This window comes from Telopea speciosissima, chromosome 11 (genome assembly GCF_018873765.1).
Source record: "Telopea speciosissima isolate NSW1024214 ecotype Mountain lineage chromosome 11, Tspe_v1, whole genome shotgun sequence".
Classification (NCBI taxonomy): domain Eukaryota; kingdom Viridiplantae; phylum Streptophyta; class Magnoliopsida; order Proteales; family Proteaceae; genus Telopea; species Telopea speciosissima.
Window position 1 is genome coordinate 52,087,663 of NC_057926.1, and position 18,249 is coordinate 52,105,911.

Below are 18,249 nucleotides of genomic sequence, written 5' to 3' on the forward strand. Positions count from 1 at the left end.
CTTCCACTAATCTTTCTTGGCTTCTATCTGCTCAACAATACTGCTGCATCTGACTTCATTTGTGAAGGCCCAGAGATCGTCTTTTCATTATGAAATTTTTTTCAAAATCAGTAGTTGAACGTGGATTAACAAGGTCCTTTTGACTCGTTTCTTTCAAAGGCATTTTAAACAGGGGAACGAATAAAACAAAGCCAAGATCAAATAAAACAGATCTGATGTCATAAAGTTGTGATTGAGCCTTGGAAGTTTAGGAAAACAAGGAAAGCTTTATATGGATCTAATGACAAATTAATAGTCGCCTTGGTCGTGGAAGTAGAGGCTATTAAGAACAGGAAGAAAAAAAAAATCCTCTGCAGTGCCCTAATCTTGCAGTGTCTAGCAGTTTAGGCTGAGAGCTCGACACATGAAAGACATGACATCCATCAGTGTCCGAAATCGAGAAATTACTTTCAGATTCAAGGATTTAGATGCAAAATAAAAGAAAATTTAGTAACCAAATATGGAATGAATTGGAGTTGGTAACATGGTTAATAATTACAAATGTTTATTTATTAGGTTTGAAATTTTCCCTTCCCTTCCCTTCAGTTTCCCTTGCAACCAAACAAAGCCTTCAATTTTACTTGCAACCAACCATAGCCTAAAGGATATGCAAAATGAGATTAAAATGATAAAATCCTTCCAAGGCATGATGGACTAAGAAAAAAGCTTTCCTTCACAGTGTATTCATCATACCATCCTAGGATTCACAAACCCCTATAGGGTTTTAGTATGTTTTCCAAAATACCCTCCTACGTACAGCTAAACCTTCACAATGAATCGTGGCTGAAGGAAACTTGGTCCGTGGATTATTATAGACTTCACCTACTCATGATGATCCAAGCAATACTTGATAAATTTTTTTTTTTTTTTTTTTTTTTTGTGGTAATTCATTAACAAAGTTGGACCTAATATTTGTCTTAGTGATTTATGATGAGCCAAAACCTGGTTTTCGAACTGAGAGTTTTTCAGTGTTGCCAATACTGGCTCACATGAAAATAGCAGGATATGTCAAATGAATGACCAGACATGTCTGGATCGAAGTTTCAGTCAAGGGAGAAACGGTGGAGAATTTAGTATAAGGATATGCTATCTATGTTTTGCTCTCTTTTCTTAATTGAAAAAAATGTAGGAAATGAACAGCAACCAAAAAAAAAAAATGATGATTACTTGTGAATATTTGCAAAAGACAACAATATACATAATTCCTTGAATTATTTTTCTCAGATTTTCAGTAACTGTGCATACCCTAAATTTCAAATTTTCCCTCTCCTGCTCATATGGTCTTCAATGAAAAAAATAATAAAAACCACATGAGCATGCCCCATTTTGCAAACACAGAATAATAGCTTGGGAAGTGTCCAAGCTCTCAATCTAACCCAATTCCCACCACCCCAACCCTCCAGAAACCAAACACAACAAACTACTATGATATACAATTTTACAATTACACTACATCTCATTCACAGCTCACAAAACATGGTATCTGATTAACATACACCTCAGAAACACTGAGATCAGTGGAATAGTAGCCTGATCAGAGCCAAGGAAAAGCAACATTGTCAATGTTGTAGCTGTCCTACTGTCCTGGGCCTCTCCATGATGATCTTGAAGGAGGACGGCTCACTTCTGGAACAGGTGAAGGCCGGCGTGATTCTTCTGGTCTTTGCACCTCCTGCACATTAATTTGTCAAAATCTGAGGGCCCCAAAAAATCCAAATACAGGTTACCTTGAAAAATTCTTTGTCAGAGAAGAACAAAAAGCAGACATAAAGAAAATGGCATCAATAGAGACTATGCAGATCACGAAGCAGTTTAGTAGCATGTTAAGTTGTGGCAGTGCAAGATTCCAACAAACCTGTGATAAGGTAGACGAAGTGGAATTCCGGTATTGCATCTGCGATTTTACACGCATGCGATGTTGGTGCTGCATATGCTCAAACTGTTGCAGCAGTGGAGCAAAGTTGATCCCATTATGTGCATTTCCCGTATCCTGGTTTTTGTCACCATCCTCCATGATTTGTGATCCACTTGGCATCTGATGTAATATCTGGTTTGGGTTCCCTGATGATGTTCGCTTGAATTGATCACCACTAAAGGAGTAAGAAGGTACAGTCCTCAGTCGAGTCCGCAATATTTTGAAGGCCGAACTTTGCTGCATTGGATGAAATTATCACCATTATTATTTTTATTTATTTATTTAAATTTTTTGTTTGGGGAGAGAGGTGTAAGCAAGTATTACAGTAACACCAACAGATGTGATTAAAATTTTTGGATCAGAATTTATACTGTCAACAGTTTTACATGTACTATGAAAATTATAAGCCTTTCTAAAATCTTAGAAATTACAATTGGATCTCATTATTAAAATCACTAAGAACCAATTGATCAGAATTTCAGCAAAGCTTTGCAATGGGATCTGACAGTTTTTGTGTACATATAAAATCAGATCAAATCCAAGAAAGGGGGCAGGGGCGGGGGTTGGGGGGGGGGGGGGGGGAGGTTTCCAAATTTATCCAAAAAATTAGGAACCTTATCTATTTGATTCGTTTCAACAAATCTCATAAAAACAAGTTGTGCTTGTACTTGAAAACTCACAAGTCTAAGTTAGTTTCAAGGCGCACGAAAGAGGGAGAGAGTGGCAGTCCTACAAATGTTAGTCTGAGGATGAATTAACATCTCCCAGCCCTAGCATTCCACGCCTCAAATTAACAATAGAGAGTTGGTTAATTACAAAAAGGAAAACAATTGAATTAAAATAAATAAAAAAAAAGCAGAGGGGGGGAAGAGAAGAAAGAGCTCTTCAGACTTGCCTGAGGTAACAACATCAGGAGACCATACAATGCTTTCAACAACCATATGTATCTTCCAGGTTCAAGAAGCTGAAACATCCACAAAATCAGTTAACAAAAAGAAAATCTGAATTTCAGGGAGAAGATAAATGAGCAATGGAATTCAATAAGCATTTCCTGAGACCATAGTTTAAAAAATAATTCATATAGGTACCACAGGACAAGCAGCATGACCAATTTCAATTGATTACTTAAAAAGTTAGACTATTTTAAACTAAAGAAATCTACACTGGTTCAGGAGGAACTTTGGTCCTATTATGAGTCCATCAAGGGGAAAAGCTAAATAACACAACTTATTCATCTAAAACAACATTTAAATCCTGGAACTCAGTAGTCAGTTACTTCAGAAGACACATGACATCTTGATCGTCATTCCTTACATGTTATGTACTATACTTGGTGCCAAAAAAAAGTACCTAATACTACACAAGAACATTAGCAATCAAATTTAAACATTAGGGATCCAGCTTCCTTCTCGAAAACTAAGATGGTGGATTTGTTTAAGTAGTAGTATGAAGCAGATCAATCGGAGGATCTGCTGGTGGTAGGTTAGATCAATGGAAGATAAGGAGAAAAAGAGAGGGGAAGAACAGATTATGGGTGAAAGAAAAGAGAGAAGAAAGAAAGCCCCTAGTCGTGGAGAGAGGAAGGAGGCAACAACCTCAATTTCACAGCCAAATTAACTCTATTCCATTTGTTCAATCGTTGGGAGGACTATGCCCAATACAACTTATTAAATAGAACTGAAAACAAAACAAAACAAAATTAAAATTAAATCTAATTCCTTAGCCGCATGCTAATTTCGAGTGTCCTAAAACAACTAAAATATTAAATAATAAAAAACAAAGAGACTTCCCAAAAGAGTCCTAAGCTAAATCAGAACTAACCTTATCTCCTCCAACTGGGTCCCACAAATAGTATAAATTTTATCCAACAAGATGACCCACTACAAATACTATCTAAATAAAATACTAATTTCATGCACCCCAATGGACCTAAAATTTGGGCCTCATAATTGAGCTCATTACAGATAAAACATTAAAAACAAAAGCACATAACTAAGTACTATCAAAACAGGCCCTAATATTGCACCACAACTGCATTACAGTATGCATGATCCTATGCACCTAAGATAATACTTAATAAAGAATTGTCTGATAACACCTCTATAGGTGCATTTAGAACATGTAACCTTCTTCAGATTGCCTCTCGTCTTATTCCCAATAGTTCTTAAGTCATGGGTAAAAGAAGGTTTTCAAAATTATTTGGAAATGAATTACCATTATGTCATTTCAAGAGTTGTAATTATCCTACACGCTTTTTGAGTACAAATGTAAAAAGACATGTTTTACCCTTACTAAAATAAAAAAACTGTGTTAAAATAAGAGGACAAAAAAATAAGGTTATAAATAATCTGACACCTTAAGGGGTATGAGAAAATCCCTTTAATCAAATAGGATCCTAAAGACCCAATCAGGTGGTTTATTACTGACTAAAATAGTGGGGATAGCATTAACTGAAGGAATGACCAATCCAAGGGCCAAAACATATCATGTGAGTAGTCCAGGGTGATTACTGACCAAGTGGTCACATTAAAGAATTACCCTAGGAGTTGGGCAGTTGTTCTTGAATCCTATTCACTTCTCACATACCAACAGACCAACCTAGATGGAGCTCATGAAGAACATAATTCATGAAATAATTTACTAAAACAGGATTTTATTAGAGGGTTTTTCCTCTGTTTCCCCTCCCCCCAACTGTACTATTAAAAAGCATCATGAAATATGAGTGGCATTTTTTTCTTGTCATTTTACAATAGCAGGTCAACAATAATCCTTAAAAGAAAAAACCAGCAACATGGTGTAGAGGGCTTTGATCTGGCTCCTGCTTTGGTAGATTGTCCTAATGAATACAAGGAATGGTTCCTCAAAATTGCAGATTATTACAATTTCCAGATTAAGAAATATCATCGATTCACTAAAATAGCAAAGTGGCTGAAAACAAAATTCCAGAATTAGAAACAACAGGGATTAGTAGCTGCAAGGAGAATGATAACTGGAATCTATCTCAATAGAAATTAAGAATGGGATTAGTAGCTACAGGAAAACAAAATAGCAAAAACAGATGGAAATTGAAACTAGTAACAAACTTTAGAAACCAAAGGCAAAGATGGTGTAGTTGCTGGACTTAGATGAAAACAAAGAACTGCTAACCATAAGATCGACGAAATAGTTTGGTGGCTATTCCAAGTTCCAACCCTAGGATAGGATCTGAAACTGAGAAGAAGACAACAGATGTTAATGGACAGAAACAGTAAATAAAAGAGTAAACAGAATTAAAGAAGGAAACTGATATAAACAAGTTATAGGAAAGGGGTAGATTTGACCTTGAAGAGGAAGAAGGGAAAAAGAAGGATATGTTAGGCCTCTCACCTAACTGTGGATAAGGAATCCCACTAACTCCAGCCTTGGCATCCACGAAGGTTTCCCTATTGCATCTATGATTCTATAGTAGAGCAGTTCTGATTTCTGAGTCCCACAGAATCATGCTCTGTCTCTCACTGAACTCAAACAAGCTCGAGGCTAAATTGTTTCTCAAGTCATTGGGGTAGTGTGATCATAGTTGTCATGGCGTCGCCATGGCGCGACGCCATGGCGTCCTGGCGCTGGAGAGGGCTGCATGGCTACCTACGCCATGGCGACCCTCTTTGATTTCTTCTTCCTGACTCTCTTTCCCTCTTGATTTCTTCTTCCTGTCTTGATTTCTTCTTCCTCTTGATTTCTTCTTTCCTCTTCAATTTCTTTCGATTTCTTCTTGATTTCTTCTTCCTGTCTTCTTCCTCTTGATTTCTTCTTCCTGTCTTCTTTCCTTTAACTTCTGAATAAAACTTGAGAAACAATGAAAAATAAGCAAAATAGGAAACTCCTATTTATGGTAGGAAAACTCTTTTAACTTCATTGAAATAAGCAAAATAGAAACTCCTATTTATGAGGAAAATCCTTACAACTGAAGTATTCTTCAAAACTTTAACAAAATAGAAACTAGGGGCTGGAATGTAGGGCACCAATCCAATCTTCTAGAAACACAACTAAAAAAGATCCACTAGAGAGATGGTCTGGTTTGTTGATTGCCTTTTTGTTCTTTTGAACTGAATTACCCAACCCCAAAAAAAGATCCACTAGAGAGCAAATCAAAAGCTTTTTGTGAATTATATTCGATGACCGGGAAAAAAAAATCTTTCAAAGAAGAGATCTTAATGTCCCTTTCTACATGGACCAACTTCAAAGAAATTAAGTACATTGTCAAATGTTTCACAAAGAAGCCAGAGGCTAGATCACTATGCTGAGCACTCAGATATCCAAACAATCAGGACCATGACACAGTAAATGACAGAAGAAAGAAAGATATCGTTTTATAAACCCGCAAAGCCAAGTCTCAGGTATAAGTTGGTTGCTTTGGATATGAGAAGTCATGAGTAAAACTCCCACCCACCCATTACCAATTATTTTGTATAATTTCAATAGTCTAAACAGTGAAAACAATCCAACCATTTGAACCCCAAATGTCCATTCACCACTCAACTGGTTGAACTCATGAGAGGTGTTGACCTAAGATCTAATTGTTGGCTATTTGCAGTCAACAGTCTGAAATGGCCTGATACCGTAATTGCAAAGTTCATGCAAAGCCTAACACCATGCATTTTTAGATCACGATACCTTTTTCTATAATGAACTTAATATTCTTATCATAGAGTAACCCCACTCACTCTGGCATGCTTGACAGCTAATTCTGTCCAAAGTTACCAATAAGCGGGATCTTTGTGTAGCTTGACTCAGGCTTATCAGATTAGGGTTTCCTCAAAATTGACTTAGCTCAGGCTCAGCTTGTCCCACTATTTTGTAATAATGGCCCTATTTAGGCCCCAAATTTGCAAGCAGACATATCCATACTATAACCTAAAATCATTAAGATTAAGGGAAATCAACTATTAAGCCTGGAATTAGTATCAGGCAAAAAGTGTACTAAGATTTACAATGTTATGTATTACAAACATAATACAACACCCTAACATGCAAACCGACCCTATCTCTGTCGAGGAATGGCTTAGAAGCTGGAAAGTGGAAACTGAAGTAAGGCTCAGCTAAAGGCAAGCCAAGCTAGCAGAGCTACTTGAAAGCCCTAATTACAAGTCCGCCACTAAAATATACATTCAAAAATTCTCTAATTGCTATGTTAAAATGAGTTCTTACAAATGCATCAAAGTTATATTTTCCATTGCGTTCCATCATTGATAAATCACTATCTCCAATAGAATCAGCATCCATCGGGAACTGACAATCATACTGGTACGCCGTAATGCTAAATTCTTCCTTGGTTATACTAATTCTGAATTTCACCTTCAAGGTGAACATAACAGACAAAGTCAAATTGAATAAGCCCCACTAATCAGTAATTAATATAGTTGGAAGGCAGAATTTTTTGCAATGACCTTAAATGTTGTTCCGTTGCTGCCAAAAATTCTAAAATAGAATGTCCTTGCTAGAATTAGGAAAAAAATGTTACAATGGTCAATAATACTCCACTAAGTATTATCCAAGACCCCTAAATCAAACCCTCAGAGCATCAGCATCTTGAAATGCAAACGTTTCCATGTGTTCTCCTTTGTTGAACACCCCCCCGGCCCCCGTTCTCCAAACAAGCATATGAAGGTCAATTCTACTAACTTGTGAGAACGTATATGGAGACACACAACTGGGGCAAAGCTATCGTCTTGTTCTAACCGATCTCAATATAGGTGGTTTTTTATGGATTGCCATTTCAAGTACTGCTCCTATTGGACTTCTTATATCAGGATATGGATCGAATAATAAATATTCTTTTTCGGGTGGTCTACGAGCTGCTGCCCTGAGTCGTTCACCCTCCCAACCGTCAACAGCTTTTACAAGCTGCCTCGCGTTGCTTAGAGGAAAGGAATTTGAGGCTTCGAGCCGGAACACAAGGCCTCGCTATATTTTGAATTTATAGTTTCTTTCTTATAAATAAATAAAAAAGATTATATTTTTAATTTTTTATATTTTTTTAATATTTAAAGAGGAAGACGAAACACAACGAAAGAGGGAGCAATTTTCCCATAAAAGGCGGCAAGGGTCCCATTTTTTCCAGGTAAGTATGGTTACCGGGTTCGTTTTACAATATTTCGTATGACGCAGACAGAACCTTAGGGGACTCGTCAGCTGTTCCCCAGCCCGTCCCAATGTTGACCTTCAGATGAAGAAGGTTCCTCTTGAACTCAGCTAACAAAAAGAGGAACTCACTTCACTAAAGGTTTCAACTCGTCAGTCAGAGGTATAATGAACTAAATTTCTGTGTTGAAACAAGATAAACTACAGAGAGGCAACAGACCTGCAATCTGAGATAAGCAAATATTGGCGTCTCCAGCAAGCGAATTAATTTGTCCAGCTGGACTAGAAATTTGACATTGATATCTTCCTCCCCCAGAGACTGAATGACAGAACTTGCATGCTCGTATGCCTGTCAACAAAGACTACATGAATTAAGAGCAGCATAAATGATACCCAATGCAAGATGGAACTTGAACCACAACAAAATATGTACCTGAGCTAATAAGCAAAGACTCATTGTTGCCATTGGTGAATGGCACCAAGAAGAATACAATGAGACAAATAAGTCCTTCCCGGCAGGATTCACTAGAGACTGTTTTAAGAGATGTCTCAGGTCAGATAATTCAGATGATGTAAGTAAAATCAAATTCAGAGCCTGAACCATCACAGATGCAAAATCCAAGCCTGCTTCTCCTTCAAGGATAGCCGAAAGTTCCCGGTAAACACGTTCGGCATCCAAAAGCACACAAAGTCGGCGGATTATTAGAGCACCACGCCTGGAAAAAACACACATGAAATTTTCATTGAAAATACCAAGATGCATTACTCATTTGATTTTAAACCAGGAGTTTATAAAGATGGAATCTAAAATATCAAAAAAGAAATGCAGATATGAAAGAAAAAAACTCACTTCTCAAGAAGTGAGTGATCAACCCGGAAGTTATGTACTAGGAAAACAACAAGATGTCGGAAATGTGGAGCATCTCTCGCTATACATGCATGGACCTCAAGTACCAGGAGCACTACCTGTGGATAGAAAAGAATGGAAGCATTTTTGGATGGATTTTAAGAAACGGATGGTGAATATTGTCACAACTGAAATTTCATAAACAAGGAAATACAAGAGCAAGAGCTTGATAGTAACAATGCTCATGCACCAGTTTAAACCAAATACGGATCAATTGCAGAAAAGATAAAAATAACAGCCAGAGAAATAAGAACAATTTATATTAATTCATTGCACCATCTCAGCAAGCAAGGTTCACATTGGCACATGAAGGTGTAGTTAGTTGGAGAAGTTGCAAATAAGGATACTTCAACGTGAAGAAAGCGGAGAACTGGATAATTCTATTTGGAGTTTATGGTATTATTTTCATAAACCAAAAAAAAACGACAAAGCCTGAGTCAATGTCTCGATGAAGATTTGAGTAAATTCAACCATTATCAATACCAAGCTAGACTAATTCTTTATAAACTATTTTCCCTCCAAATTTCCAATTATCCATTAACCACCAACATTTAGATGCAAAACCATCACTACAACAAAATTAATTGAGCAAGTTTAGAACAGAAAAAAATGGAACAAGCAGATAAGAATGAGAGCATTATTACCGTTTGCAATGAAACCATGATAGAATAGACAATAATCTCGTGCAACATCCATGAATACAAGTGATGTGGCTGCTAATAACAGTACAGATGAGTATGGATCTCCTTTTGTCATTAGGAGCCTGGTCAACAGTATGGTCGTAGGTTAGTTTTGAAATTTTTTTTTTGTATTTTTGTTATTTCAATCCTATTTGCTGTCCTACAATTACTACGTATTAGTTTGTACTTTTCCTGTTCAGTTTATTATTGTTTCTAAGGAGTCCAAGTTGGATTAGGATTATTCTACAGATGGCAGCAGGTGCATTCAGTCTAGTTCCAGTCTCAGTTTCAGGTCAATCTTGGGAATTCCAAATCAGGGTTTGATTGTATCCTGTGTTAACTCTACAAATAGATATAAGGCTTTAGGACAAACCCACGATTTCTAATTCTAATAAAGTCCAGTTTTTTTAACTGGTTTACCATAGGAGAGTATGACACCCTAATTTGGTGGATTCCAAGGGTGTCTGGCAGGCAGATTCCTGTTCTATATCTCTCTTCTATTTTTTTATCTTGTTTCTTCCATTCTCAGGTCAGCATTCTTATCCTCCACAAGCTTGCAGTGGCTACATCTCTCTTGTTACAGATCAGAAATCATTCAAATTGCATAGCTCAGTTTCCATTCATATTTTCTATTGAATTCTATCCTGGAATTTTAGTTTGACTGCTTATAATCCCCTTCAATTGCTGCTACCTGCCCTGTTTTCCAAGTGCCACTAGGAATAGCCGTCACACCACCTACCTGCTCTCAGATCTCTGAGATCTTTTGCAAGGCTAATAGTACCCATTGAAATGAGTATTCAACCTGAGTTTCAGGTCCTTCTGATCTTTTCTATTTCAAGTTCCAAATTTTCCCCCATAATCCTTCTAATCTGATCTACACAGTTGATTCTCTGTTAATCCCTATTATTCTCTATTGCTGAGATCCTATACTGCAAATCCTCCTTGAGGATCGAATCTAGCTTTTAAGAAATTAGGCTTTTGCTACCAAGGAGATGGTTTATTTCTGGCAAAAGTTGTGAAGGGTTCAAAAGCAGGCCTATGATACAATTATACAGGCATATGTTTTTAGATGATCAAGAAAGTGAATTTCAACATAGTAAAAAATGATAATTGTTTCACCATATGCCAATTACTTAAAGCTCTAGTCTTTATAATAAATAATAGAAAGCAATTTGATGTAATGATGCATACAAGAAAGAAGAGAACCAAAAAGAGATTACCTCATCAGAAGGATCTGATAACGTTCTAAGAAGGGTGTCAAATATGTCATCCAAGAAAGACAAAACCTGTTTCAATGAAACCACAGAAATAAAACAACTCCCAAACAAAAATAAGTTCCAAGCTTGAAAACAAAACCAAAAGGGGACAACCCCATGATGCGGAATAGAATTTATTAGCAGCAGGAAAGATAGAGTTGGCAGAAAGTGGATGGACAGAGCAGTAAAGAATTAAACATCCCATTAAAGTAGTTTCTTAACAGGTTTGAGAGTCTACTGCATAACTCCATAGAGAGAAAATCAAGAATATCGATTCCCTCTCCCCCCTCCCCCCCGGGAGTAAAAGTTAGAAGAAAAAAAAGGGGAAATAGGCTAGCATCCCATGCAAATACTTATGCCCATTTTCCCTTGGGGAAAACAGAAAGGATTTGTTAGCAGCAGGAAAGATAGAGTTGGCACAAAGTGGATGGACGGAGCGGTAAATAATTAAACATCCCATTAAAGTAGTTTCTTAACAGGTTCGAGAGTCTACTACATAACCCCCATAGAGAGAAAATCAATAATATCAATTCCCTCTCCCCCCCCCCCCCCCGAGTAAAAGTTAGAAGAAAAAAAGGGAAATAGGCTAGCATCCCATGCAAATACATGTTTCCCTTGGGGAAAACAGAAAGGATTTGTACTACCAAAAGATTCATGCTCAGCAAGGAGAAGCTGCCAAGTAGGGGGGGAAATGCTATACAAAGAATCAGTCTCCCGTTCTTTTCCAAAATAACAAAAAAAGAAATTACCAGAAAACACTATATTCTCACAAGAATACTAGCAGCAGAAAAGACATTAAACTATCTCCGCAAAACTAGACGATATCAGGAGGCATCAAATATCGGTAAATATCAATGAATGCTTAATATTAGACGAAACATCCATGGATTACCTCAGAACGGTGTCTGGCTAAGAGTGTTGCAATCCAATGCAATGCCTCAATTCGAGTGGCCTCCCATTCACTAGATAAGTGCCTGATAAAAGATAGAAGATTCAACAATCATCACCAATCACTTTATATAGGGCAAATAAGTTTTAGGATGAACATTGTCAATTAATTAAATTATCATATGAAACATGGAACCCTTGCGTGGAATTCTCTTGTAGCTCTTCTAGGAGCACAAGAACTTTATAAACCCGTAGATACAGAGGCATCAGTAACCTTTAAAACCTAGCTGTTTTCCCAGGTGACAAAAACTGCACCTCCTTGCAATGGAAAGGATGGCTCCAATATCAAATCCCTCAGCTGGATCAGACCTAATAGCACGAAGCTCATCGTTGGTTTCACGAGCAACCTATTTGACAGACCATTGAAATTTCAGCCATGAAAGAAGCTTGATAGTCCATTATTAGATAGAATACACAAAATCATTACGCTAGGTAACAAAAGAAAAATCAATTACCACTCTAATTTTCTCCTCTTTATCAGCAATGCAGGGCAAAATGGCTCCTAAAATATCAGCATAGTAAGGAACAAGCTGGTCTCCCCCAAGTTTTACAAATTCATTTATCTGCATGATCAAGATGTATTGAAAATGATGTTCAGAATGATTACAACCTCTCATCTGAGTCTAACAAATACCTAGCATAAGAAAAATGACTCTATTCTCTAACAACAAAAGATCAAGCAGAAAAGAATTTATATTAGCACAAATTAAAGGAAAGCTACAACACCAAACAGCTAAACAAATTTCCTGATCTAACGAGTCAATCTCCTTACCCATGTGACAGCTGTCAGCCGAGTAAATTCATCCGGAGAAGCTGCCCTTTGTACCAATATTTCGGCCATACGACCATAATCTACAGACTTAGAAGTAGCACTTCTCAAATCAGGAAATTGATGACAAAGGAAACATCAACTAATCAATTTTCATTTTCCACCAAGGTTTAAACTAAAATATGTCCATCCTACAAATCCCTAAACTAAAAGCAAAAAATAAAAAATAAAAACTGAAACCCGCTACCAGTCTGCCGAGAGATAGGTAAGTGTGCCCAGGTAACTAGATAAAACTGATTAATACAAGTAAAAAGATTTGCACCAGCTACTTTAGCACAACTCTTACTGGAGAATTCTTGATCTCTTGAAGAAATTCAGAAAGTGCTGAATCTGCTTGTTGCCGTATTTCATGGCTAGAATCGCTCAACATGTTGAACAAACCTGAAATTTTGACAAGTGCCCTGAGCTAGCATTTAATTACCAACAACAAAACCATAACTTGCTTAAGGAAGTTCTATGAATTTCAATGAATATTTACCATCAAGAAAATCTGGAAGAAAGCCAAGCATATCAATCTCTGGAACACTATCCAATACAGTGATCCATCCTACCAAAAATTGGCGGACATAAGGATTTAAGACATTCATACGCTCCCTTAGCAATGGTATAAATTCTTCAATGCTGAGAAAAATCACACACAATCATAGAATAAGGTCATACAACCAAATTCCTTCAAAAGTAGAATGTGAAGATTTTTTGACATCTAATATCAAATTACCGCTACTTCAATAGGAGACTGCATACCTGAATTGATCACTTTCAGTTACAATATCCTGCTCATCAAAAGATAAATTATTAAACTTTACATCCAAAATATTAGCAACCAAAATCTGACCACAGAGAGCTTGGGTTTACCTTGACAAGCCGATCTAAAAGATGAGCAGCACTTTGCACATTGGCATCTGAGTCAGCTGACAGCTTACATAATGCATCAAAGATCTGATTAAAGAACACAATGAAATCACCTCTTACAACCTGCACAGCAGCTATCGAGAATGGGATTCAGCCAGAATAATATTGATGATGTCTAACTAACAAAATAAATGGAAAATGGAACCATAAAAAATATAAAGAAAAAGTGAGAGAGAGGGAGGACAGGGCGGGCCTTGGTGCAACAGTAAAAGTTGATCCATTGTGACCAAGTGGTCACGGGTTCGAGTCTGGAAACAGCCTCTCCTTTTCTTTCTTTTTTTTGGCAAAATGGAAACAGCCTCTCTGTGAAAGTAGAGGTAAGGCTGCATACATTATGACCCTCCCCAGACACCGCAGTGGCGGAAGCCTCGTGCACTGGGTATGCCCTTAGAGAGAGGAAGGAGAAGAAAAGAGACAAAAGTAGTAATCCATTCTCACCTTTGCAATATTATACAAAGCTTCACAAGCATAATAGCGAACCCGGCTATCTTGGTCAGAAAAGGAATTGAGCACAGGTGGTACAATTTGCTGTTATTTAAAATCCAAAAGACTATAAATATAAAAACAATATCTAGAAAAAGTGAAAAAAGTAAATAAATAAATAAAGGCCAAGATCTGGCATAATTAAACAACTCAAAAACTCTAAGAACAAAAGATTGTCAAACATGGTAACATTGTCTTGTTTGTTATCATGGATATCATCACAAAGGCCAACAACAATAAGGGCAGTAAGACATGTTGATTGTTGTAATTTATCACAAATCCTCAAGATACATGACTAAACTTGCCCATATCTTCTAGATACCAAAGACTAAGTTCTTTGGACCAGTATGTACCCTCAAATTGTACTTCTAATTTTTCCTTTTCCGGCTGATAAACCTTTCTCACCAATCAGGAAAGCAATAACCACAACAAAGCAATTCATCAAATAAAAAAATATAACGATAAAGCACAACCTGAGTTCAGATACCAAAGAACGTAGGATGTAAGGGAAGGGTACTAAAGTCTACAAGGATTTCATATTTTGTTATAAATAACTGAGTGTTTATTGAAAAATCAAAAGCAAAGAACAGATTATAGGACTAATAGTACACGAGAATACGATCCAAAAAAACATCACCACACACCCAAACCATGTTGATGACCACATGGTTCTCTTCCAAGTCAATCCCCATTACTAATTACCATCTTAATTTAATTCGTGGAGTTTCAGGAGGAAGTCCGTTTTTCTTCTTTTACCCCTTTCTGAATAGCTATAAACCTGACCCTATAGTAGAGGTTAATCTACCAAGTTGTAAAATCGCTAATGTTCATGTAACGCCACAGCCCCACACCAAGCCACGATGTTGTCCTCTTTGGGGTAAACCCCTCATTAAAAAAAAAAACAAGGGAGAAGGTTGGGTATGCAGCCAACTTTCAGTGCGCTAGCAGCATGCACCAATCATAGGGCTGGGCACAGGAGGGCAAGGGAGTCTTTTCCAAAGGGGGAGGAGAGAGGATGATGCTGGACACCCTGGCAGTGTGCCCAGCCTTTTCCCAATAAACAATTACTAATGTCAAAGATCTTTATTTACAAGGGGCCAATCTTTCATGAAATTATTAAGTAATTCGGTTTTTTGAACACTCCTCCCCCCCCCCTTCCGAAAAAAAGGGTGTATGTTTCATGCAAGTGAACAACTTTGACATGGTTCATGGCTGTCAAGAACAGAATAACAAACGACTGCACCGATGATGACTGATATGGTAGAAATTGGATCTGAACTAAAAGTACCAGTGAAAAGCAGACAGATTGTGGATCAATGGGATGATAAAAGATATTAATGCTTCAATCAACAGCAGATGTAGACTTAAATAAAGTGGACTGGGGGAACAGAATTGTTGTAACCAATTCCAGGTACTTGGTGGTAGAGTTAGACAGTCATATTTTCCTTCTAATAAACCCTTCATTTGAGGCTGGGGAGGTTACACTTGTTCAGGTATTGGTGTTGATTACAGAAAGGTCATTCCACTATGAGCACTCCAACCTCATCCTGGTTGACTAACTTGTTCTACTTCTATGGGAAGAATTAAATGTGTTCTGGAACAGAAGAATACTCAGAAGACATTTATTTTTAATAGAAATTACAACTTAACTGAGAAAATTATGAGAAAAAAAAAATTAGGATATAGAAAGTTAGGTGTTAGCAATGAAATTGGTGCAAAATCTTAGGCCCCATAAGCAGGCCCAAATATTTGGGTTAAGCTTTGCACGCTGATAGGAAACCCCATTCCCTGTCATATATAAGGAGATCTTGAGAGCAACACCATACATGTGTTCTAAAAAACTCAACCATTCCAAATGATCTTTTGGTTAGCGGTCATCACTATGTCTCTTCCCAACAGTGTGGGTGCAGTCACACAAACACTGTTCTCAGGTAGTCAAGGGAATAATTGTAAATTAAATTCTGACACTTCTAAATGAAATACTGATACTGCAAGACCATATTCAATAGTTACATGATGTGTCAGCACGGGGCAATCTCCCTGGGTAATGTGTTTGACGCTTGTATCAGAGATTAAGACTAATGTTAGCTATACAGTCAGTTAAAAGAACCATTTTGAACTTCTTCACAGAAACCATAGTTGAAATAGTAGAGAAACGCAAAATGAGTGTGACGTAACTACCGGAGATGTTTCTGGCCAATAGACTAGATAGTGCTCCGAAATTCCTTACCTCCAGATGCTGAGCGGCTTCAGTTGTCAAACCAACCGTTGCAGCAGCAAGTCCTATTAAACCTCCCTGGAGAGGGGGGGGGGGGGGGATGTCGCGAGCAAATCCAAATTTGTAGAGATTATTATGGTTGAAGTTTGGTTTATGAAAAATAAAATTGTAAGCCAAACCAAACAAGAAGAAGGTACGTTGCAGATAAGCTAAGTGAACATCTCCATCCACTAACCTTGCGGTGGTTCGCCTGTGGCGAGTACGTGAACTCTGTGGTCAAAAGATTGATCACAGCAGATATTTTGTCATGATCTCCGGCAGCTGCAAGTTGCTTCACAATCCCTTCGACCTGAAGCATTCATTTCAAGTTTAGACACATCAATTCATGAACTCCAGACCAATCAAAACCCTAAGAGATTCAAAACAAACAGAACTAAACAAAATTGTAGGATGAGTAAACAAAAACCTCCAGGGCAGCAATCTTGCGCTTCTCATAAAGTTTGTCCGCAAGGTTCCGAAGGACAGAAGCTGAAATTACCGACAGAGGGTCCGCCATGACGCCCCAAATTCTTTCCTGAAACTCAACTTCGTTTTCGAATCTTCTCTTCTTCGAATCGGAACATTTGAAAAAGTTCTCACACCAGATCGGAAAACAATGACTACAATCAACGTCCTCCAAACTGAGTTCTGAAAGACAGATCGCAATGACTGAACACCAGATCGAAAGAAACTGAAGCGAAAACCCCAAAAACCCTAATTCACTCTTCCCTTCCCTCTCTTTGTCTCTCTATTTATCGTGAAGAGCTTCAGTTTTTTTGGATTGTTTTATGATTTCTTCCTTCCTGAGTTCCTTCTCTTCTCTCAGTCTCTCTGCTTTGGCTTCTCACCGTCCCTGCGTTAACCGTTGGTCGTCTCGGCCACCGCGTTTAATCTCAGGAGACAGGAGTCTTGGACTGGTTCGTATTTACGGAAAATGCCACTAGCTTTTGTTTTAAATGACGAATATGCCCTTCCTTAAACCTTTTCGCTTGAACCTCATAAGTCGTTGGACATAACCGGCAGCTTGCGTGATACGTTTTGAATCTCTTCGGGGGGTTCTGATTTCCAAATTTCGGGAGGAAATTCGCCTCTGCTTCCCGCCCTTGTGGGCTCAAATGACAAAAATACCCTTCTATGAGGCATACTTTTGAACCAACATTGGACCACTAGCCCCTGTTATTGAACCGGGTGTACAAACTCTGATTGACCTATTCGGGCCAATCCAGATCGAACTGATCCCAATTGATCAATAATCCCTAACATCTACTGGTCAATTTTAGGGTTTTCCAGTTCGGGACCAATACGGATCCCGATTTCAGGTTTTTAAACCCTTTTGCATGAGGATGACCGGGACCAAGTAGCAGACAATTAAGTAGAAAACCATATTGGACCGGTTTTGGTTTGATATCCAATCTATTTTCTAGATAATGGGTTTGTATGGTCCCCACAAAAAATGAATTTGGTCTATTGATATCTTTTCTTAGTATATCAACATTTTTTCTTTTGATTGATAGATCATCAAATTTATTCAAGAAGAAAGAAGGAAAAATTGTACAAGCAAGACGGCCTTCACCTTTATTCAATGAGAGGGGTTGAATAAGACATATACCCTAAAAAAGAACGCTTACAACGAGTAACTAAAGGAGAAGATTCTTCCCATTGCTATGTCAACACTTCATTTACTTCCCTCTCTTATGTAAGAAAGAAGCTGAGTTTGGTTTACTTCCCTTCCTTAAGACAGATTATGGTCGATTACTAACAATAAAACCCGATTTCTTGCATCCGTTTTAAATGTTTTGATTTGGTTTATATACTTTTGTTTATGGATACGGAGAAGATAGAGATTTGGAATCTCCAATCCCATCAATCAAATGGTGACTGTGGGGTTGGCGTGCATGGCTTTTTA

The 18,249-nt window shown here is 37.7% G+C and overlaps 1 protein-coding gene across 1 annotated transcript; it reads right to left on the reverse strand.

The window, feature by feature from the left end:
• Positions 1 to 1,198: 1,198 nt before the first annotated feature.
• LOC122646027 (protein VAC14 homolog) lies at positions 1,199 to 17,094 on the reverse strand. Its single transcript, XM_043839484.1, has 19 exons — positions 16,771 to 17,094; positions 16,540 to 16,653; positions 16,317 to 16,382; positions 14,042 to 14,131; positions 13,547 to 13,666; positions 13,436 to 13,464; positions 13,170 to 13,312; positions 12,978 to 13,072; positions 12,635 to 12,721; positions 12,318 to 12,425; positions 12,118 to 12,209; positions 11,807 to 11,888; positions 10,879 to 10,944; positions 8,922 to 9,037; positions 8,505 to 8,787; positions 8,292 to 8,420; positions 2,850 to 2,918; positions 1,895 to 2,191; positions 1,199 to 1,711 (listed from the first exon to the last, which is right to left on the reverse strand). Exons 1-19 carry the CDS (start codon positions 16,858 to 16,860, stop codon positions 1,616 to 1,618), a joined length of 2,172 nt encoding a protein of 723 aa, XP_043695419.1. The 5' UTR covers positions 16,861 to 17,094; the 3' UTR covers positions 1,199 to 1,615.
• Between the last annotated feature and the right edge of the window lie 1,155 nt (positions 17,095 to 18,249).

Bases quoted from the DNA above. Each gene is read 5' to 3' on its own strand.
- LOC122646027 (XM_043839484.1), bottom strand. From the start codon at position 16,860: ATGGCGGACCCTCTGTCGGTAATTTCAGCTTCTGTCCTTCGGAACCTT. The intron at 9,038-10,878 runs GTAATCTCTTTT...TTCTATCCACAG, and splicing joins TATCAGATCCTTCTGATGAG to GTAGTGCTCCTGGTACTTGA. The intron at 8,421-8,504 runs GTACATATTTTG...CTTTGTTGACAG, and splicing joins GTCTTTGCTTATTAGCTCAG to GCATACGAGCATGCAAGTTC.